At 37.7% G+C, this 23,597-nt stretch overlaps 1 protein-coding gene across 1 annotated transcript in view; it reads right to left on the reverse strand.

Moving 5' to 3' along the window:
• Window positions 1-9,313: 9,313 nt before the first annotated feature.
• Window positions 9,314-23,597, reverse strand: part of rnf213a (ring finger protein 213a) — a 60,495-nt gene continuing 46,211 nt past the window's right edge. The window contains exons 45-67 of the mRNA XM_017489382.3: window positions 23,540-23,597; window positions 23,329-23,443; window positions 23,010-23,217; window positions 22,258-22,454; window positions 22,004-22,126; window positions 21,765-21,875; window positions 20,898-21,143; window positions 20,719-20,794; window positions 20,439-20,473; window positions 20,228-20,328; window positions 19,190-19,346; window positions 18,782-18,956; window positions 18,600-18,694; window positions 18,109-18,360; window positions 17,801-17,933; window positions 17,603-17,686; window positions 17,293-17,473; window positions 14,900-15,101; window positions 14,725-14,802; window positions 10,981-11,181; window positions 10,737-10,826; window positions 10,407-10,585; window positions 9,314-10,248 (exon numbers count right to left, since the gene is read on the reverse strand). The exon at window positions 23,540-23,597 is cut by the window's right edge and continues 48 nt beyond it. Coding sequence (XP_017344871.2) covers window positions 10,095-10,248; window positions 10,407-10,585; window positions 10,737-10,826; window positions 10,981-11,181; window positions 14,725-14,802; window positions 14,900-15,101; window positions 17,293-17,473; window positions 17,603-17,686; window positions 17,801-17,933; window positions 18,109-18,360; window positions 18,600-18,694; window positions 18,782-18,956; window positions 19,190-19,346; window positions 20,228-20,328; window positions 20,439-20,473; window positions 20,719-20,794; window positions 20,898-21,143; window positions 21,765-21,875; window positions 22,004-22,126; window positions 22,258-22,454; window positions 23,010-23,217; window positions 23,329-23,443; window positions 23,540-23,597 — 3,251 coding nt within the window. The 3' untranslated portion in view covers window positions 9,314-10,094. The remainder of the gene's footprint in view (window positions 10,249-10,406; window positions 10,586-10,736; window positions 10,827-10,980; window positions 11,182-14,724; window positions 14,803-14,899; window positions 15,102-17,292; window positions 17,474-17,602; window positions 17,687-17,800; window positions 17,934-18,108; window positions 18,361-18,599; window positions 18,695-18,781; window positions 18,957-19,189; window positions 19,347-20,227; window positions 20,329-20,438; window positions 20,474-20,718; window positions 20,795-20,897; window positions 21,144-21,764; window positions 21,876-22,003; window positions 22,127-22,257; window positions 22,455-23,009; window positions 23,218-23,328; window positions 23,444-23,539) is intronic.

Here is a 23,597-nt window from a genome sequence, read left to right on the forward strand (position 1 = left end):
CAAAGCAGCTGTTTAACTCACCATGTTTAGTACAAGTTGTGCTAGACTCTGGCCTTCCAGAAATGGACTCCGGTACCCCTATTGTATACGCTGTTGAGGATTTCAAAACAATTAAACTAAACAGTTAGGGTGTAGTTTGGGATTGGAGGTGTTGTGAAACAAAAGGTCTCAAATTGCCTGAAATTACATTATAGCCTATATTTTGGGTTAAACTTTACTTTGTACAAAAAGGCGCTTAATAAATGAAATATGATAGTAAACTTTTTAATAGTGCATGTCATGGTGTTAATTAACAGAATGAGTTAATAAGATGTCAGTTGTTAACTATTTCCATTATTAATGGGTAATCTGTTTACAGAAGATGTTGATTAATTTTCTTTAATATCAGTGTTAACACCAGAGGTTTTTTCTCAAAAAATATAATTTTGTAAAATCCAAATAAACTTTATAGATCTTCATTGGAAAGGGTTTAAACAATGTTTTTCATGCTTGTTCAATGAACCATAAACAATTATTGCACAATAATCTGAGGAACAGTATTTAAGACACAAACAGTTTACAGGCGGTAGGCAATTATGGTCACAGTTTCAATAACTTGAGAGAGACACCCGGGGAAGCAAAATGACTTACAAATGAGGAAATATAAGCAAAGCAATTTGTCAAGTGGAGAACCATACAAGTAGTGCTACAATACATTTCCTACTTATGAAAGCATTAGTTAAGTATTACTATATGCTTGTTTGTTGATCTTTTTTACTTAGTGTGTTTTACTGAAATTAAATGCCTACAGATAAAAATGTGAATTAAAGTCCTGAAACTTGACTCTGTGTTGCATAAAGTGAACATCCCTGCCAGAGCTACCAGTCCAACCTCAATGCTTTAACCCAAAACAGACTTGTCCCTCTGTGAAGTTGTGAATTTAACTCTAGTCACAGAATTAAGAGTGAATGAAATGAAACAGTTTAGTTTGCCATGCTCAACCTCTTGTGAAAGTTACTCTTGTGCCTGGGCCAGACCATAATGAATTGTGCTGTGTGATTATCTTTTATACAAGGTGTTTAACGTGAACAAGTTTGAAAAACTGTGGCCATATTTGCTTGTTCAGGTCAATAATTCCCTCTTATAAAAACTAAGGGAAAGTGAGAAATAACAATTACAGACTGTCCAGCCAATGTGCTTGCCAAGGTCAATTGGAACAGATGTTGAACGAGGACTAGGTTCTGTCTGCCAAAAGTCTAGGGTATTTCACAGCAATTTTCTTTTGGGAGGTGAAACACTAGCTTTACTCCGCAGATATTAGAAACTTGACAGATATTAACACATATTAATATTAATGGTAATATTAATTTGAGTACTGAAACAGCTGAGAAAATAATTCTGGGAGAATTAATGATTGCATTGAGTTTTATTTGGCCAAAAAGGATCGTCACCCAATCTTTATATATTTTTTTCTTTTTATTTGGAACTTTTCCCAAAAGACTTAACGTAGAACATGATCTGTGGCTAAATTCATCACATGGAACAATTCACATTGGACATGGAACCATTCAGGCTGTAGTTAAGTGAATTAAAGTCTCAAAAACAGCACCAAATTTAAAGAACACCATTTTCTTTAAGCCTCATTGACACATGAGTACTAGTGCTACACTTTACAATATGTCAGCACATATAACTTACAGACAGTTACACACAAGTAATTTGAGGTTGCATGTTCAATAAAGTTTTAACCTAATGCAACACAAAACAAAACTCTGGCAGGGTTTTGTTTTTTCATGAGCATGTGATGGCTTTAGCACACGGCCTGCATTTTTCTTGTTTAAAGAGCATTCATTTTAAGACATCAGGCTTAAACTGTAGATAAATAGACAGTGAGGATTCTCTATGGTTGCCAGCAAGGTGGTTTTTACACATCTGCCATAACTCTGCAGCCATTTTTATCACTTATCATACTGAATATTTAAAATAAAGATGACTTTTAAAGAAAACATAATTTTCATTTCTTTTTATTTTATTTGTTTTGTGTTGCTATTTGTTTCTCTGTTTGTTCTGTAGATTATTTTATTTCTATATTTTTTATGCTATTTTACATATTTTATCATTGTATTTGGTGTACAGCAGTTTGGTCAATCAGAGTTTTAAATGTTCTTTATAAATAATTTACTTGCTTACTAAAGCTACACAGAAAATGTTGAACAGGGCAGGATTACAGGATTTCAGTGACGAAAAAAAGCTCTAGTGGAGTTTCTTTTTCATATGAAGTAAAGTATAACTTAGTAAAGCATAGGGACATGGATCAGTGTATCTATCTTTGGTGTCAGTGCTTGTAACACCAATGTTCTGCATATTTGTCAGCAGTCTTTCCCTAGTTACAAGATGTTTTTCCTTACATTTCATGATCATTCTCCACATACACATGTCTGTGCTAATAAGGATGTACCTAAATATCAGTGAATTAAGAACTACAATAACATGCTAGGAGTCACTGTGGACCACACTTCTGATCTTGGATGTGCAAAAATACACAATTTATCACAACATCCCATAGCATAAAATACTAAGATGAAATCACCAGCAGGATGGTCATAGCTGTGCCTTATCAATGTTCACTGAAGGATTTACTGAGGAGGATTTTGGTTATCAGTATCTCCATAACTCTCATCCTCATTCCTGTTATCTGCTACTTAAAGATTAGGAGGTCAACGTGCTTAATATTATTTTTATCTCATGGGGTTGCCAGAACTGAGGTTACTCAGAATAACTGATAAACAATTCTTGAGATTCTTCAGATCAAATATCAACTGAATTGAACAACCAGTTCATCTTGGTCAGGGATCCACAGTCTATCCTGGGTACACTGGGAGTAAGGAGCAATTTAGTGTAGCCAATCAACATACCAGTATGTTTTTCGGAGTTGGGAGGAAACCAGGAACACCAGAGGAAACCCAGGTGGACACAGGGAAAACACACAAATCCCCCCATTTCTCGTACTCAATAGTATTTTATTTACTTCAATAATAAAAATAATAAAATACAACAAATTGTTTAAAATAAATAGCCATCATGGATAGGCATAACCAGGAGTGCTTAACCATGAGCATTTTTAAGAGTTGGACAGAAGTCAACCAATCCCGTTATTCATTGTAAATTCATTATCTAAATAATTTAATGCCACAAAAATGATAAATGATATTAAAAAAAAATAAAATTGTAATAAACTTACCTTGGGGGTTTTTTCACGCTTTTCCTCTTCTTCTTCTCTTTTTTCATAATTGAGCTCCTGGTGGTGTTTGTCACTTCATTTTGCATCTCAATTAACAATCTTGATTGTAGCAATGCCGTTAATGCATCAGCAGCATTAGCATAAAAATTATGCTATGATGATTATCGTCCATAATCCCGTAAAAAAAATAATAAATAAAATAAATCATCATCACCGACACTCACACACACTTCACAGAAACACCAACGGCGATGACTGTTAAGTATAATGTACTTTTAATTTGATTAAAAAATATATATATAAAAAAAAAAAAGTGGTGATCACATGGTGATTTGTGCCATGTTGCACTGAATACAGCCTTGCACACACTTCCGCTTATTTACATCGGCACTAGGGGGCGCCAACAAACCAATTTGACTGAGGTAATAAAAGACTTGAGGAAAGTTAACAGTTAAATTCATTTTGCAAAAACAATTATCGTGATATAATTAGTCATTGTTGTGTCTCTGGTATGTAAGCAGAAACACTACCCAAATCGCACCTGACACTGGAACCGATCTGCAGTTTCTTGTCATGGGGCTCTTATCACAATTTGTAGTCATAGTTGTGTTTTTTAATATCAATATGGTGATGATAAAAAGGATCTTAACATTTACAAGAAATCTTTTACGCTGGCTAATCTGTCCACTGCACAACCACTGCTAGGATTTTATAGGTGTTATCTTGAAGACAGGCACAGTATAGTATAAGACCAGGAATGTCCTTCAGAACCTCAAACACACACAGAAACACAGAGTTTGGTCAAGCTGTGAAGCTTATTCTCTTGGAGGAAGGGCAAAACGTCCACACCTGTAAGCACACTGTAGAAACCCCATAGATTGGCATGTTTTCTTTAGCTCCATCACACCCATCTTACTAGCAGCGTCACTCTCCAAATAAACACTCTGTCAGTGACATGTCTAAAAGAACTTACTGGTTTCTGCAGTTTTTAAGGGAGTTACATGGTATGAGGCCCCACAGCAATGTTCTCAGAAGAATAAGAGGGATGGAGTGTCCCAATCACACTCAGAAACATCCCATGATGACAAGAATATCTTATGAGCTCATCTGGCTGGTCCCTATGAGTAATTATGCTTTTTAAAATGCATGCCAGTTTGAATGGAAAAGTTAAAAGCCTAAAATTCCCTTTGGTTACTGAAGCTAGGACTAGTGTTGGGATCAGGCATAGCATTAGCTACAGTAATACACAAGTCAATGGAAATGCCTCACTCAAACACTGTAATACAAGAATGTGTACATCTGTGTGTGTACACAGGAGTGTGTGTTAGAGGTATACGTATGCATGCATATCTGGGGGAACGTTATCTATGTCTGGTTTTATAACTATGACTCAAGATGGTGAAGTGATTTTCAGCGCTTACTCCTCCCGTGTGTATGTGTGTGTCCTTGGTGAGTAACATGTTCCAGGATTTCATAAATCTCTTCAAACATCTGCCTGACAGTATTTTCAAAATGTGTTTAGTCATACAGAACTTGTCCTGGTAAAAGTAAATAAGCCCAGTGGTGAGTTTTCCAGACCCCACAAGCTCTGGGCTGGGAAACAAAACCTTTCTGGTCAATGACGTGTTTTTTTTTTAAATAGGACCAACGTATTGTAGAAAATGTAGAGAAGAAATATTTAGATTAATATTTATCAAAAACATGTAACAGATTATCAGATTATCAATAGTGCTCACAGGTAGAGATGCACCGATATATCGGCCAATAATTGGTATCGGACATTAAAGACAATTTTTCACGCTATCGGCCATCAGCCGATAGTTTAAAAACATCCGATGATCAGGCACCAGGTTCCCTGTGACCCATTAAGGATAAGCGGTATGGAAAATGGATGAATGGATGGATGTTTCTGTTCATTTTTCCTTTGTTGCTTATCTGTAAACTAATAAAACTAAAATAACATTTTAGCCATTTTTGTGGTTATTTTTAATTCTAAGCTGTCAATGTGGGAATAATAAAAAATGGCCACAGGGGGATTGGAAGATTTATTAAATCCACCTAACTGGCTGACATTGTGATTCCTCGCTGTATAGTTATCTGTAATTTCAGTCTGAAATAAATGTTCTTTACAGAAGAGAACTCCTGGCTGTGTGCTAAATCTATCACATGCTCATGTAATGCCAGTCCCTGTCAAAGTTCAAAAGGAAATGAAATACTTCCATCCATCCATCCATCTTCTATACCGCTTATCCTTTTCAGGGACATGGGGAACCTGGAGCCTATCCCAGGAAGCATCGGGCACAAGGCGGGGTACACCCTGGACAGGGTGCCAATCCATCGCAGGGCACAATCACACACATACATTCACACACCCATTCATACAGTACGGACACTTTGGACATAAATGAAATACTTGTACTTTATTTTCAGCTCACTTTGAAATTCCCCTCCGATTCAGACCCTGCTGCCTGTTGCCAGATTTATGAGTATTATTTTTTAAGATCATCTGTATAAAATTAGATTTACAACACAGCTGGCAACCTTTATGGCCTGCTCAAGTACTCCTACAAAGTGAGCATTCTGAGATGCAGAATACGCCAATGCACATACTGTAGCTTTAGCAGAGACTGGGGGAATAAGTCAGGTTTTAGTGCCTGCTCTTTTTTTCAGAACATTAAGATTTCACACTCCTTTGATGAATTATTACTGAATATTTGGGGATAAATAATATAAACATCCAAGTACATTTTTTAACTTACTGATTTTGAATAGATGCCATGCATAGGGTATGTTGTTTTTTATTTGCTAATTCCTGGGTAGTGTTTCACTGCACATCCATAAGTGTTATCATATTAGGTGGCTAAAGGCCATCTGAAGCCTTTATCCAGCCCATCCACTGCTCACTCTCCAGAACAACAGCCCAGGAGTTTTCACCCCATGTGCCTGATAGCACTCTGCAAATTAGTTGGGGCCTAATGAGAAACATGGGAGTGTATCGCAACCCTTCCGGTGGCTTGTAGATAAGCATGAATGGAATTAATATGGGAGTTTAAGACTGGGTGCACTCTGTCACAGCTGTGAACTTTGATATTCCCATAAACACAGAATCAGGCTGTATTAAGATTATCTAGTTTCAAAATGTATTAAGCGCAACAAGTGCATCTCCTTTCAAGTTTGCACTGTTATTAAAACTGAGATCAGGCCCAAATAATGCAGGGCAAAGCATTACATGAGACTGTCCAGCTCTATTTACATCACTTGGTATGACCTCATCCTTGCTATCAAGTCCAGTGTGTGTAAACTCCTGTAAGAAGCGAATGCACTTTAGGGTCAAGACCCAGTCTACGATACCCTTCTGACAAACCTGAACACTCAACATTGTGCACTGTTTCTCAAGGCTTTTGCTGTACAAATCAGATACACATGCACACCCCCTTTGCTCATTTCCATCCTCCCTTCCTCTGCTTATCAGAGAACAAACTGGCCCTGAGCGAGTTCACAGCACCTGTCTGAGTGCTGTAATTATCCAGTAGTGGCCTGGAAGACTGATGCTCAGATATACAGGTTACTTCAAATTCTATTTTCTCACCAAAAATACAGCATGACTCTTTAAAAGGTAAACAAGAGATGTTTGGAGCTGTTTCTTGTTGGTTTGACATGAATGTACATTCTTCAAAGTGTGTTTTATGTAATAAAGAAACATTTTGCCCTGTCATGGAAGAACTCTGATGAGACATCGGAGGCATTTTCTTTGCTGCTATAATTCAACAAACTGTGCCATATCTCTTATTAATGTTTAGCCATTGCCACTAGTGTATTTGTATCTGTCCTGTGAATTTTGCATCATCATACACTGTACTCTTATTGGTGGCTTTCAGGCAAGTGTTGTAGCAGCGGTCACACTCTTTGGTCATGATGGCAATAACTTGTCCACCAGTGAGCATGTAACATTTCCAGGACCCCTGATCTTAACTCTGTTAAAAGGTTCACTTATAATGTGTGATTTTGTGAAATAGTACTTTATGCCTGGGAAAAATTTTCATCCCTTTGTCAGCTCATAAACCACAAGGAAAATGTTGGATTTGATCTTAAGAGCACTAGATACTTCAAGCTTGGTTACTACTGACCAGTAGACTGTACTACATCCTCCTCATAATCAACACAGTTATGCATTTTTTTTTCTAAGACTAATATAGAAGATATCAAGAATTAATTAATTAATTAATTAATTAATTAATAGGTTTATATGAATGCAAATAAGCAATTCTCCAAGTTTTTGCTAAACAGTGAGGGAGTATTGCAATGTTTTGGCAGACAGTGCCCTCCAAAGGTGCAAAATGAAAAAATACGATTCTCTTGGTGATTACATTTCCTAAAACCTGCACCATTTGGTTTTTACTGTGTGTGTTGAATCCATCTGGGTGTAATACTGCTTGCAAATGACATTCCAGTGATTACATTTGTTAATATTAAAGGTAGTTATGGATTTCATAAATGGACTAAAATGACTGCTTTCAATAGAACAGTCTTCAGGTATAGCAATTTAAATATAATGCAGTTTAAGCATGGCATAATATATGGTCAGATGTTATCCGATTTGTCAGTCAGATCATTAATGAAATGTAATTACTTGTGACCTTGCTGTTATCGACCATTTCATAAACAAGCCTTGTGGGATGAAATTTAAGATACCTTGCAATTAGCCACTGTTGCTTGTGTAAGCACCACATATAAAGTTCCATAACATGAGGCAAAATCCATCATATGGGGCATTAGTACTATATAAATATACTATTTTTCCAAAAAGTGAACGTCATTTTGAGGCTTACCTGAACTGATTTAGGTTTTTTGCATGGTTCATTATAAACCATGATTTCTGACATGAAGAATGTCAGGTTTTTTGAATTGCACCCTTGATTTTCCTGGAAAGATTGCATCAGCTGACAAAAGTAAAACATACAAGTTTCATTTAGAAAAATTAGTAACCGAATATGAGGGCTCTGCCTTAGACGAGTGGTAATCACATTATAATTGCCTCTGGCAGGAAATGACACGCGTTGTCATTCTGTGAGCCAGTGCTGATGGGCCTTGTGGGTTCTCTGCCAGAAACAACAGTCAGGCATAAATATGCCAATGCAAAGTACACGTTAAAGAGATGGCTAAAATAATTTTTTCTTATTTTTTTCAATTAATTCTGAATTTCTGAAATAATCACTTTTCACATGCCTAATGGTCTAATAGATGTATTCAATAACAATTCCCATTGCTTCTGGAGGTTTTCCCTCCATCCAGTGATTTAAGCATTATTGAATAATATTCATTTCTGGTGAATGACAAGTGCAGTGAATATACAGCAGGAAAGCAGACTGTATTGAATCTAATTCTAATTCATGTTTGTGCAATTTTGCACTCTTTGACCCTGCAGTGCATTTATGCACACAAAACCCTACAATCTTCTTTCCATTCTGGATATTTTTCATCCTAACCATAACCCTAATCCTAATCCTTGACATGCACCAAGCTTCTCCAAAAAAGAAAACTATTTAAGGCCCAAGGCCCAAAAATAAAGTGTATTTTCAGCACTTGCAAAAATATTAAATATGCTCCAAAGATCTGGATCATTGATTTGAGAGTATCTTATGGTCATGTTTGACAGCAATAAAAAATGGTCTATAAAATGGCAAAACTATTTGTTCAGAACAATGAAAAACAATGTACTAACAGTATACTATAGGTGTACTTGCACCTTGGACCATATAAACTATGCTCACCCATTTTCTCCCCATAATGTATGTATGTATGTGTGTGTGTGTGTGTGTGTGTGTTATATATATATATATATATATATATATATATATATATATATATATATATATATATATATATATATATATATATATATATATATATATTTTCCTTAGTTAATACGATTACTATGACATGAGTATGATACAAAATTTTTTTAAATGGTACATACTTACTATAGCTATGGGAGGTACTGTGTACCCTTGAATCAATCAAGAAGGCCAATGCAGTGTTTTTTTTTTTTTTTTTACAATTCAACAAAGTTTAAAGCAATCCAGCAGTTGCTAGTTACATTAAACATATGAGAGAAACTTTATTTAGGAAACACTGATTTGAACACTTCATGACACACAACTTTGCTTTCATCTAAATAAGGCCACAGGGCCAACGTGCAACAGAACACATGGGCATGGTTAAATGTAAGGCAATTGGTTATTAAAGATTTCCCTAACAATTTATAACACATAACTCAGCAGAAAATCAAAGCAGCATTACAATCCTTCTGTTACTAAAACCCATGATTAAGGCTGAGTCTGGTCCCAGGGGATCAAAAAGTGAGTTTTTATCCCAATTTAATCCCAGAGCTAATGTGATTTTAAAATGTCCCTGAGTATAAATTTAGACTATTTTACTAGTACCCTGATCAGTACTTACATGGAAAAGGTTTCTGCAGAACAAAACCCAAACAAACAGTCACTGACAAGCTGTGAAATAATAATGGAAAAATCCTGCAAACTTGCACGCTGACAAAAGGAATTATCACAGATTGTATGCGCTTTCATTTGTTTGCCTGCCTAAACAGGAAGATGCATTGTTCTTGTGCAAACTATAGCTTGTTTATATTTACACTGTAATTTTATATTTATAATATTATTGCAGCAGCATATTCAAACATTGTCAATTATTAGATTGCACTTCAAACAAGTGCCAAGTGGCACTTCTTGCCCCACAGGCACCAAATCTGAAAATGCTGCTTAAATATGATGATTGTAAGGAAATACAACTCTGAGATAGTAAACTGATGTATGGAGTGGAGGAAGGGTGACAATGGAAAACTTTGTTATTGGCGTTATCTTTGCATTCTCTCTTGCTTCAGGAGGATGGAGAACTTCCAGGCCTCAATGTACTGTGCTAAAAGTATCTCATCAGGGAACAGCTCCTCCACGTCTGGAGGGACATCCATGTCTTTTCGCTCCATGTAGGACACCATAGTGTCTTTCACGCTGGTAAAAGAAAACCACATGTAAAACAAATCACTTACTCAAACTAATGACACTGAAAATATAGTTTACAGAATACTTGTAAAGATTCTATATATATTAAATATAAATATTTTCTATAAATATTTTCTTCCAAACCCGGCAAAATGTTGCAGGCTCACCTCCAATTGGGCTTGTAAGTGTCTGTGGCATTTGGCTTCTTCAAGACCAGCAGTAGAAACTCGTGCATTTCCAGCAAGAAAGAGTCTGCACTGGTCTTTGTGAAGAAGCCGGTAAGCAGTCTCTTTTCCTCCTCTCCCAGAGTTTTCTTATACTCCTTACTTATTCCCACAAATGGGTCCTGAGAAGTACACAAATCAACCTAAATGAAAATCTGACTGAGACCAGCAACTTGAACAATTTGAAAATGTTTTCTACAATAATAGTGGACTATACTATACATGGCACAATACATCCTATTTAAAACACCAACAGTACTGAGATTCCTGTACCCTCTTAAGGCGTAGCATTGTTTCTGACTTGAGAGAGGTGAGGAGCTGCCATAGTGCCACACAGTGTTTCAGACAGCACCTACTCAGAGCCTGTAGATTAAGCACAATGTTGATAATTGCTTACATATGTACATAATACACAGTTTCATCTTCACATAATGGCAAAGAATTTACACAAAGCGTCAATTTATGTCTGTGAGAGAAAGTCAATACTATATTAAAATATACAGAAAGTCTTAGTGACCTTAAGTACATGTAGGCCTGTGTGGTCAGCCATTTGTAGTTCTTCCTTCAGGTAATCACCCAGCTGCATGTTTGGATCTCCCCCAGTCATGGCCAGGAAGCCCAGGGCCACTTCCACAGTGGACAATGCCTCACACACATCACTGTAGGACTGCAGCTCCACAGATAGAGTGGACTGGCTTAATGAGGACAAAGACTCCTGCTGCAGAAAAATAGCCAGGGATGAAAGTAAGTCTGTTATAATAATAAACATATATAATAAAGGGAATAAGAAGAACCAAGATCACATAAAAAAAACAAAACATAGTAATCATTAAGCACATATACTCACCAGCCACTTTAAAATGAATGAAATACACTTGATCAGTCATGCAATTCCCCCAATTCCAATCAGGTCCAAAAGTATTTGGACAGTGACAATTTTTGTGGTTTTGCCTCTGTACTACACCACCATAATGGATTTGAAATTAAGCAATCAAGATGCAATTGAAATGTAGACTTTCAGCTTTTATTCAAGGCGTTTAACATTAACCGTTACGTAATCACAGCCATTTTTTTCCATAGTCCTGCCATTTTCACAGGCTCAAAAGTAATTGGACAAACTAACAATTATAAACATAAGGATTATTTTTAATACTTGGACGCAAATCCTTTGCAGTCAGTGGCTGCCTGAAGTCTCGAACCCATACACATCACCAAATGCAGTTTCCTCCCTTGAGATGCTTTGCCAGGCCGTTTTGCCACCTGCAATCGCTGCTTGATTGTGGGTCTTTCTGCCTTCACTTTTGCTTTCAGTAAGTGAAAAGCATGCTCAAATGGGTTGAGGCGAGGTGACTGACTTAGCCATTTAAGAACATTCCATTACACTGCCTTAAGAAGCCCTTGGGTTCCCTCGGTATGTTTTGGGTCATGATCCATCTGCACTGTGAAGCACCATCCCATCAGTTTTGCAGCATTTGACTAAATCTGAGCAGAAAGTACAGCTCTATACACTTTGGAATTCATCCTGCTATTTCTATCAGCAGTCACATCATCAATAAACACCAGTGACCCAGTTCCACTGGCAGCCATATATGCCATAGCACTACCTCCACCGTGTTTGACAGAGGATGTGGTATACTTTGGATCATGAGCCCTTCCTTTCCTTCTCCATACTCAGTTCTTCCCATCGTTTTGGTACAAGTTAAAAAAGGTTACAAATCTTAGTTTCATCTGTCCAATGAATCTTGTTCCAGAACTGGGCAGGCATGGCTGTAATTCCTAAATATTGAATGCAATCTTTTTGTTAAATCGCTTGAATTAAAGCTGAAAGTCTACACTTTAATCACACCCTGATTGCTTAATTTCAAATCCATTGTGTCACTATCCAAATACTTATGGAACAGACTGTATATGGCAGCCGCACAATGCTTAAAATTATGCAGATACAGGTCAAGAGCTTTGGTTAATGTTCACATCAAATATCAGAATGGGGAAAAACGTGGTGATCTTGATCATGGCATGGTTGTTGGTGCCAGGCGAGGTGGTTATTTCAGAACTTGCTGATATCCTGGGATTTATACACACACTCCCTAGTAGGACTGGGTGAAAAATATCGATTCTACGATTATAATCGATCTTCAGCTTAATGAAACTATATAAATTCGGGAAATCCCTGAATCTATTCTTCATGCTTTACTTGAGAGGATGTGAATATAATCTGTAGTTCGTCTCTCGTCCTGAAGATGTCGCCATCTTTCATGTTTTGAATTTTGAAACCGGTTTTATTTCTTAAACATGTATTAAGTTGTTAATGAATTGCACTGTTGCACATTTACAATGTGTTTTTTTACAGTAATGTGCACTGTGCAGTTTGTGCTTACCTTGTCTGCATGGTATGCACATATTTATGATTTCTTGTTACAATGTTTGTTACTCAAAATAAAAGTAAAACGTAATTAAACAATTGTGTATAAATGTGTATTTCAGTAACATAGCTAAGTAGGAGGGCTTCAGTTACAAGCATTTATATTAAAATATGGATTCCATGTCTGCAAAACTAGCATTTTAAATGAACTACTGATAACTAATTGATACTGAATCGAAACCATATAAATAAGAATCGAATCACCAAATTGGTCACAGTACCAAGCCCTACTCCCTAGAGTTTACACAGAATGGTGCAAAAACAAACAAACAAACAAAATAAATACAGTGAGCAGCAATTCTGCAGTAGGGCAGCATGATTATGGGCAAAATGATAATCCCGATTATTTTTTTTATCAATATTGAAATCACAGTTATTTATCACAATTATTCATTGATTTTAGGGACAACATATATTTTTTAGCACTTTCACATTTAAATTAACAGACTGCTGCTTTCACCTCCAATGTTGTGCTACATTCCTGCTAATGATCAAATCTTTGCATCAAATAAGTAAAAATAAAAATGCCATCAATCAAATGAAAATATGCATCAAATATAATATGCAACCAAATGAAAACAATTCAGGCGTATGCAGAAAAATAACAGTGTTTACAGGAGGAGGGACACAGCCAAATCACCCAATAGAGAGGTGCAGGGATGATGTCATTTTGTACCGAAACCCAGAAGTTAGCATAACACTGGGTCCCTAGACAAAAACCCAATAGGATTTCCCCATAGGCTTTTGGATTATTGCAAAAAATAAGCTCTGTGAACAACAAAGGTTTACAATACTAACACGTTTTGTCCATCAAGATGATTTTCACAAATTAACTCAACTTTTGTGAAGTTTGAAGCCTAAATACGATTACCAAACAAACAGTTAACCGTATGTTACAAAGGAACTACACCACGGTCGCTCAACTTCAACGTAACCATCACCAAGCTTCTGACAACTTTTCCAAACATTTTCCATCACATGGATTTACTCTATGGATGAATCATCATCCGTTTTTTGTTTTTTTTTTGTGCACACCTGAACCAGTTTATCTGCAAAGTTTTTTCCTGTTCGGCGTGATGACGTCTAATGTCCCCGACCATATCTGTAGTCCCATTTAGCAACTTGTTAGTATCATGATTTCATCTCGCGCAAGTGCTCTGAAACCCGAAGCAAAACTCACAGCATGAGCGCTAAAATGCAAACTCATTTCCGGGTTTTGGCGTATATAATGACGTCATCCCTATGCCACTCTATGGTGACTGGCTGTAAGTTTAGGAAGCACTTGATTTGACATGCAGCGGAGTTTTCTCTGAGCGGAGGATGAACTTTAAATGTCAATATCGCACTCGATCATGTACATGTAATCGTGGGCAGTCAAAATTGTAATCGAGAATTCAATTCATTGTGCAGCACTATTCTGCAGACAGAAACACCTTGTTGATGACAGAGTTTCAAACTGACAGGAAGGCTTTGGTAACTGTGGTGAGCAGAAAAGCATCTCAAAAAGCACTACACACCAAACCTTGAGGCAGAAGGCCACATCAATTTCCACTCCTGAGCTGGGCTACTGTGGGCTCAGGCTCACTAACACTTGGCAGTTAAAGATTGGAAAAAAGACCAACCAGGTGTTGCCAGACACATGATTGACTAATTCTATAATTGCACGAATAAGCTGGTGTATAGTTATTCCTATTAAGGTGGCTTGTGAGTGTAGACACTAGAAGTTATAGGTGTTGGTTACAATGAAAATCTAACTAACTCTTCAAACATATTCTTCCACATGAGTTATTGATCTCATCCATCCACTTATGTCACAACTGAATATTTCATAAAACTTACTTGCTGAACTTTGTCTTTCACATCCTGGAAGATATTTTCATAATTCCGGTCATGTCTGTTCACAAGGGTCGGAATTCCCTAGAAGTCATAAACATATAATTTATGTCATTTTCAAGCACTGAATTCATAGGATTAGTGTAGTTTTATGTGTCTCTTTCAGGTTCCGCAGACCCACATTGAGGCTGATAAATGGCTTGCCCTGCAGGAAACGCGTGAGGAGCTGCTGTTGGATCTTGGGCAGGTCATACTCGGACAGCGTCTCACGGCCACGCTCCATGCTGTACTGGCAGTTGGAAAGCACAAGAGGTAGCAGATCTCGTTCTACCTCGTATCTGATCACGTGGAGCTCTGTCAGGTCTGCTGGATTCACTGTGTAACTGTGTATTAAAAAGAAAAGACAAGATTAAGTCAGAGCTAGAATTTTTGGCACCCCTGTAAAAGATGTCTAAAAGGGTTATGAAATAGGTTTTGCTTTTGTGGTAAATTAGCTTAAACTCACACTAAAAAGATGAAAGAAATCTAACCTTTAACTGAAGTAAATTTATTCTAAGAAAATAAATAACAAAATCCCACCTCACAAATAAATGGCTTCCTTAGCCATTAAATGGCTTGTTCTTATGAACCAAATTCGCAAGTTCCCATTTATATTTACATTTTTAATTTCATCTGAGTATTTAGGATCTCTTAACCAGTCATCCATGATGTCCTGTTTCACTAAGGAATAAATATGAAGCAAGGCAGAGGCCAAATTCCCTTAGTCATTTATTGACCTTCATAAATCAGGCGCTGTCAATAAAAATAGCTACAGACCTGAAATGATTAAAATGCTGAAATCAAACCAAGCTGAACTGGGTTCTATGGTCAGATGAAAAAAATATAGAGCTTTTAGGCACTCAAGGTGCCAATTATAGTGTAAAAAGAAGAGTGGCTATACAGAAAAGAACCAAATTCCCACTGATGATGTATACTGGGGGATCTGTGATGTTGTAGGGCTGCTTTTCCTCCAAAGGCAATGAAAATCTTGGGATGCATGTCATCATGGAGTCCGTGAAGTACCAGATTTTGAATAAAAATTTGGCTGCCTCTACCAAGAAGCTACAACTAGGCTGTGGCTGGATCTTCTAGCAGAAGGATGACCCAAAATATATGCCTAAATTGAGGATGCACTGAAATTTTGGCCGCCAAAAATTTTGCGGCCAAAGGAGAAAAAAGGCCTAAAATATGAGCCGAAAATATATGCAGACATGCCTGCCCCAGCCCTCAGTGCTCAGCGTGCAGATTTCACTCTCAATCTAGCTGACAGTTATCGTTGCATTGCAACATTTCTAGAGTCGCGATTTAAAGAACTTTACTTTGACACGGAGAAAAAGCAGCATGCATGGGAAATGATACAAGCAGAGCTGGAGGTGATGAATACATTTGCTGAAGGATCAACACACAGCACAGAGCAAAGTGTACCAGAGAAATGGGTGCGTACAGATGATGATGAATTAATTAAATTCCAAAAAGTCTAATACAATTATACCAAAAAAAAAATATAACTATTTTAAAATGGGTTTTCGGCCAAGTGCGTCCTGAAATTTCCGTTTCAGCCCAGAATTTTCCTTTCTGTGCATCACTAGTCCAAATCCACATAAAATGGTCAAAATGCAGACTCTACCTCTAACTCCAGGATCTGTGTTAACAATCAAGAGAAGCCTTCACCAGAGTAAATGCAGAGGGTTTACTACAAACTCTAAACCACTGGTAAGCCTCAAAAACAGGAAGACCAGGTTAGAGTTCAACTTTTACCAAAATAATGGGAAGAGATGAGCATGGATAAGGGAAGGAACTGTTCATGATACAAAGCATATTACTCATCTTCTGGTGTGGGCATGTATGGCTTCCAATGGAACACAGTTTCCTTGTATTTATTGATTATGTTAAATGCTAACAAAATCAGAAGGATGAGTTCTAAAGTGTATAAAGCAATATTATCTACTCAGATTCAACCAAATGATTCAAAACCTATTGGACAGCACTTCATAGTGTGGATGTACAATGACCTGAAACATACTTTGAAAGCAGCCCACAAAGGCAAACAAGTGAAATGTTCAGCAATGGTCATGTCAATCACGTCAAGGTGTTGACCTTGCCTTCAAATTCACCAGATCTTAATCCGATGAAGCATCTGTGAGATGTGCTGGACAAACAAGTCCGATCCATGGAGACCCCACCTCACAAGTTACTGTACAGGACTTAAAGGATCTGCTACTAACATCTTGGTGCCAGATACTTCAGCACACCTTCAGAGGTCTAGTGGACTATATGCCTTGACAGGTCAGAGCTGTTTTGGCACGAGGGGGACCTACACAATTTAAGGCAGGTGGTTTTAATGATATGGCTGATCGATGTATGTCTCTCTTAACAGCAGTGAGGGAGGATTATGGCTCACGTTTGCCTGCCCAAGACTTCTTTGTGAACTGCAAGCTCATAGGGAAGCTGAAAGCACTTGGAAGAAGGTGCAACTATCATCTACCATACAAGAGTCAAAACCTGCAATAAGACACTATAATTTGAAGTCTTTACCTAGTCACTTCTCCAGTATGCTTCTCCACTGCATAGATTAAATCATTGTGCAGAGCAATTAGATAGCTCACTAGAGCGGTGGAGCACAGACCCAGACCCTGTCTTCGTGGCAGCAGCACTTGCAGGTCAGCATTATGGTCTAGGTCTTCTTGGCAGTACTCAGCTGGGAGCTTGATCTCTCCTGACAGTCAAAACACAGTCCATATTTTATTACTTCAAATAAGAAAAACAGGCAGTGAAATGTGTTTTTAGTCAACAACTTAAGGTATTTTACTGGACATTTTAATGGATTTTATTGAATGAGGTTTACCATTTGTAGCCAGAGAGCCTCTCAGTTGGTTCCATGTGGACAGGAAGATATTGATACGTTTTTCATAGGAAGTCATTAGAGATACTAGAGGACAAACAAGAAAATTATAAAATTATAATGTCCATTGGTACACTTTTTTTTTTTTAAAGCTAATTCAAATGCATGAATTACAAAACAGTAAACACTACAAAACACTACCTGCTTTCAGGTTCTGCAGGAACTGTGCAATAGTGCCACTTTGAAGCTCCAACACATTCTGGAACTTCTTCACCAGATCCCTCTGGAGAGCAAGAATATCTGGGAGGAACTTCACCAACCTCAACTCTGCCTCCTAAACAACAGCATCCATCAACACATTTCCATTCATTTCTAAAGCAACAGTTAGACAGTTAAAGCAACATTTAAAGCAAGTGCTAACATTAAGAATAATTAGTGACGCATAAAACAATGCAAAATGATCGGATGTTCTTTTCACTCATTGTAATTCAAGCTAGAACTTGGCTTACCTTCTGTAAGAACTTCCAGAGGACAGGAAGTGTGTCCCTGCCTTCATTCTGCTCCAAAATGTGGCCCAGGCCCAAAAGAGAGACACGCTGCCTGCAGCTCCACACAGATGAGCCATGAATCAAAGAACCTTGAGGTAAAGTGTGCAGGAAAAGCCGCGGCTCTCCAAACGTCACCTTCATTACTGGGTTCGATGACACCCTCTCGTCGTTTCTGATGACGGTGTTTACTTTTGCCAACTGAGTCTCCAAAACCTGTGGTGGAGACAAGATAAATACATAGCAAAGGAAATAACATGTCAAGTACAATTTCAATGCATCTTGCAGGAAGAAAGACTTCTACCTTCACTCCTTGTGTACACAATCAGAATTCTACAGAATCCAGACATAATTGCAGAAATTTAAGTGTAAACAGACTAGTCTTGCTTCAAAGCACAAATGTCACAAGGAGGAGAGAAGTCAAGGAGGAAATATGCTAGGACATAGTCCTCTACCTTCAGCTGGTGTGTGATAATATCAGTGGCCATGGTCATCTCCCAGTTATTTCTGGCATCTTTAGTCGAGAGCAAATTATCATAAGGTGTAGGCCCTGTTCAAAAAAGGCAAATATAAGAACGCATGGACAATATCAGTGTGTACTAATGAGTACTGAATGACTGTGGTAAAAGGCTCTTACACTGACTGGGCTGATGAGGCTCTAGTAGACTGCAGATGGTCAGGTGGACTGTGCAAACTGTGTCATCTGCCCCCTTCCCTAGAGCTCTGATTAGCTGCCCAATATCCTTCTGGAGGTGGGCCATCAGAAATAACTTAGGTTGTGCCACAGGGGGTTTAATGACTGCAGTCAGAGCCTGGAAAATACAGCACAAGAAGTGACACAAAATTTTTGTAGAAATGGAACACAAAAATAATTTCAGGGTCATAAGAGTAAAGCAATTCCTATTCATAGATCTTGCGCATGCACTTACAGCACCATATAATCCCTCCAGATTATAAGCATCATAAAACACCAAACAAAATCACAATCAACTATACTAGAAACGAGGTATAGTAACAACAGGATGTGGGAGTTTATATACCATACCTGGGGTTGCTTAGAGGCTCCCAATAGCATGGCCATATGTGTTAACATCCTGAGCAGGGTGAATGGAGCAGGAGACATGCTTTTTGTGTCCTGCATATCTGGCTGATCCCTGCGTTGTGGATCCCCCAGGATATGTCCTGTTTGTGTGCGGTCCTCTCTGCAATCAGAAACAACAATCAGTCTTCTGCACCACCCACATGGCATGAATAAATATCAAAATGCCACCAAATATACATTGTGTCCTAGGACAAATTATATTTGGTCATTTTGACAATGAACAGTACAGTAAGTGACTATTTGGAAATATGTAGAGAACATATTTCTTTTATAGAGAACGGTTGTGGCTGCTGCTTTTGATCTGTAAACATGAAGCAATTTGTAGCTATTAAAAAAAAAAAAAAAAAAAAAAAAAAAAAAAAAAAGATATCCACCAGAGGGCATCTGCTCACGTGTCTGCAATGTTAAATAGTGATACAACAGTGTGCCTTAAGGTGAGAGATTCAGAAAAAAGGGCATATTGTTTACACAAGCTCAAACAGTATAATATGGCCTAATATTTAAAAAATATTTACCATGCACTAATTAGTACTATACTAATATGTGACTACATACTGGTAAATGTGTTTTTGGTCTAAATGGTTTATACATGAGAAGTCTGTTAAATTCAATAGAAATTTTTTTTTTTTTTTTTTTTAAATGCAGTGCATTTCAGTGGTACCCTGCACTGCTTGCCAACACTGAGAGCATTGCATTTTAGTGTACAGATCATTAACAATGACAGTTACATGATGGAAATGAAATGGTTCCAAACGCAGGCTGTCTACCATGGTTGTTGGTGGCTTCATCTGCTTGAAGCTTACCGTGTCCATTACACCACAACAATCATATAAATATTTATGTTAATGATAAAGTTAATAATATTATAACCTAGCTTGTTTAATATAATACTATTTTATTGATATTGTAATTATTAAAACCATTCAATGTATTTCCTATGCACAGAAACCCTTATTGAAATGCTAATTAAGAAATACTTACTGTACTACAATTGCCTGGAAGCCTGTAACAGGTTTGTGGTCAAGGCCTCCTATCTCTGTGTCGCAGTCTATACAGCGACTCTTTTCCATTGGCTGACCACACTAAATCAGCATGAAGAAGAAAAGATTTACTTTTAGGTAAATGAATTCAATTAATTCAACCTGTGGGCAAATAAGGAATAACATTTGAGTCATTTATTAAACTGACCCACCTCACCAACAGTGCATGGGTGACCCTTTGGACAAACTGAAGAGAAAAGAAAAAAATATATATAATTTTATATAAATATAAGAAATGCAATAAATTGTGGATATAGGCTTTAAACAGTTATTAACAAAAATTAACAGGTACCAAATTCAAATAGTATAAAATAGGTAACATTTACGATAATAATAATAAATGCAACTGCCTATGAAACGTTATACTAAAAAAGCCTAAAGCGGGTATTTCGAAGTTAGCAGGTCTTTTGAAATCCATGGGTTTGTACTTACAATACCACTGCAAGTGCCCCATGGCCTGCTGGGCAACAGCAAGCATGTCATCTGGCATGGTGGGTAAGAAGGCCCTCTGTACAAAAAATAATAATAATAAGACAGACATCACTGTATATTCCAAAAACCTTCACAATACAACCTTACATAACTATAATGAGAACATCCACCAGACAAACCTGCATGTTGTCAGGAAAGAAAGCAAGCTGCAATAGGGGCTGCACCACTGCTTGGTTTCCTACACAGAGAAGCACTGCTGCCAGGTGAACCGTGAGCTCCAGCACCACATATTCATCACCCGATAAATTGGGATGTAAACGCAGGGCAGGCAACTGGTTGTGCACCAGAGCCTGAGCAAAGACCCTGGACTCTGGAGTGACAAATACTTTAGAACTCTTGCTGAATTCTTCAAGCTCTGCCAATTGCTAAAAATGAAAATACAAAATTGGTCAGGCTGTCAGTTTCAATATACACTATATGGCCAAAAGTATGCGGACACTTGACCAATCAAATGTGTTTGTGTTGAAGATCCCATTCCAGATTTAGTTTCCCTTTGCTGTTAGAATAACCTCCACTCTTCTAGGAAGGCTTTCCACTACATTTCAGAGCATGGCTGTGGGGATTTGCCCATTTAGTCACAAGAGCATGAAAGAGGCACTGATGTCAGGCGAGGAGGCCTGGCATGTAGTCAGAGTTCCAGTTCATCTCAAACATTTTCTGTGGTGTTGAGATCAGGGCTCTGAGTAGACCACTCCAGTTTTTCCTCACACCAACCTTGGCAAACTTCATGGAGCTCGATTTGTGCACAGGGACACTGTCATGTTGGAACAGGTTTGGGCCCCTTAGTTCCAGTGAAGGGAAATCTTAATGGTACAGCATACAGAAGCATCCTATACAATTGTGTGCTTCAAACTTTGTGGCAACAGTTTGGGGAAACCCACATATGGGTTTTATGGTCAAATGTTCACATAATTTTGGCCATATAGTATATAAATGGTGGTAAATAAAAGAAAGCAGTGTAAGTTTAGAGGAGTCAATGTACTCACCTCAGGTTTAGGATGGACGTTGGGATTGTTAGCTCTGTACAAAGTGGTGACTTCTCTAAACAGAGCTAATAAAATGTACACGTTCTTCTTCACAGGAGAACATCTGCAAATCTGTACATATCCCAATTCAAGTTATTGAATTTGTCTGATTAATTAAGACCAATTCTGCAAATGGTCTCAAATGTATTTTAAAAATAACTAAATCATATGCATAAACACAATGCACTCCACTGGGATACCTCACAGGCTTCCTCTATTCTTTCCATTTTCCCTTCTAACAAGGCCTTGGCAACTGCATCTCGGATAGCCTTGTACTCCACACCACAGACCAGATACTGGTCAATTTGGCTACTGCCTTCTCTCTAAAAGATTAACATTATGAATATTATTGGGGAAATCCTGAAATGCCAGGATGTGAAAAATCATCTAACTGATTTGATTTGAAATCTATTTGATGTACTTTTTCCCCAGTGAGAACCAAATTAAAACATACCATTTGGAGGATCTCTTGAGGAAACAGCCAGCTAAGCTGTTCTTCATGAAGAAGATTCTGGATGTATTCTACTCCATAAAGACTGCTGATTTTTCTGATGAGGTAGACCCTGTACCAGTCATTCTGACTGCGCTTGCACAGATCCTGCACTGAATCCAAGAATGTAGCAACTCCAGATGAGCTCTCCTTTTGAGCAGCTAAAAATTAAACACAAATATATACAGTCTTATATACATTTTATACAGTCTGGTATGTTCTCGGTAAGTTTGCAATCGTAAAATTGGAGATCTTTGGCTTCTTTTTTTTTTCTCGGCCCTAACTGCTTGATCATCTGTACTGATGGATGAAAAAGGTTTTTTAAATTTTTTTCTGAACAGCATCATATTTACACTCAAAGAAACAGGAAATAGTCAAAGTATTGAATGTATTAAGTGCCTGGAGCTTGACAGCAATTTCCTTTTACAAGATGACAAATTGTTTTCATTTTAAATATCCTTTAGCTGTGGCACAGTGGTCTCTGGTTGAATCATGAGCTCAGGTTATTTGCGCCCAGTGTTCCCGGGATAGGCTCTCGAACCGCCGAGTAGCCTGACTAGGATAAAGTTGTTACTAAATGAATGAGTAAATATTCTAGAGGGGTGCCATATGTTTTTTCAAGAACATATTGACTCTGCACTGACATACAAAACAAACAATTGACTGGAATAAATTCATCAATTGATCTTGCAATTAAAATTGATTCTAATGGTTACCTTCAGCGGAGCTTTTGCTGACTAGTAGGTCTCCTGCCATATCTAGACACAGGCGAATTCTGGCCACCTGTTGTAGGTGCTCTATGGTCACAGTTTCAGTTGCCACAGCTCCAGTTTGCAAGAATTCCATCAGAAAGTTCTTCTCCTCCAGGAGACAGGCGTGCTGCTCAGCCACAGAACGCCACTGGGTACGCTCAAACATGGAGTCCTACAGATATAAAGTAACCAACTGACAATGCAAGAAACACATATCTAGAACACTAGAACTATATTAAAACTGTAAAATGTATAAGGTTATAGAGAAAAATAAGAGGCCCACCTCAAGACAGTTTATATATAGACAATAAAGCTCTGTTTTATCATCTTTGTCCAGGATGTTACTCTGCTCCACTCCTGTGAGATGTTGCTGAAGGTAGCCTTTAACATCAGCAAAGCTGAATGGCATTGAACGAAAATGAAACCAGGAACAAAACTGAAAGGTAATCATGACCTCTATAAACATAAAACACCTTAAATGACCCTACTCTCACCTGTACTTGAGCAGCAGTTTGAGCACTACAGAGCGTACTACAGGGTTTTTGTCCACGG

This window comes from Ictalurus punctatus, chromosome 2 (genome assembly GCF_001660625.3).
Source record: "Ictalurus punctatus breed USDA103 chromosome 2, Coco_2.0, whole genome shotgun sequence".
Classification (NCBI taxonomy): domain Eukaryota; kingdom Metazoa; phylum Chordata; class Actinopteri; order Siluriformes; family Ictaluridae; genus Ictalurus; species Ictalurus punctatus.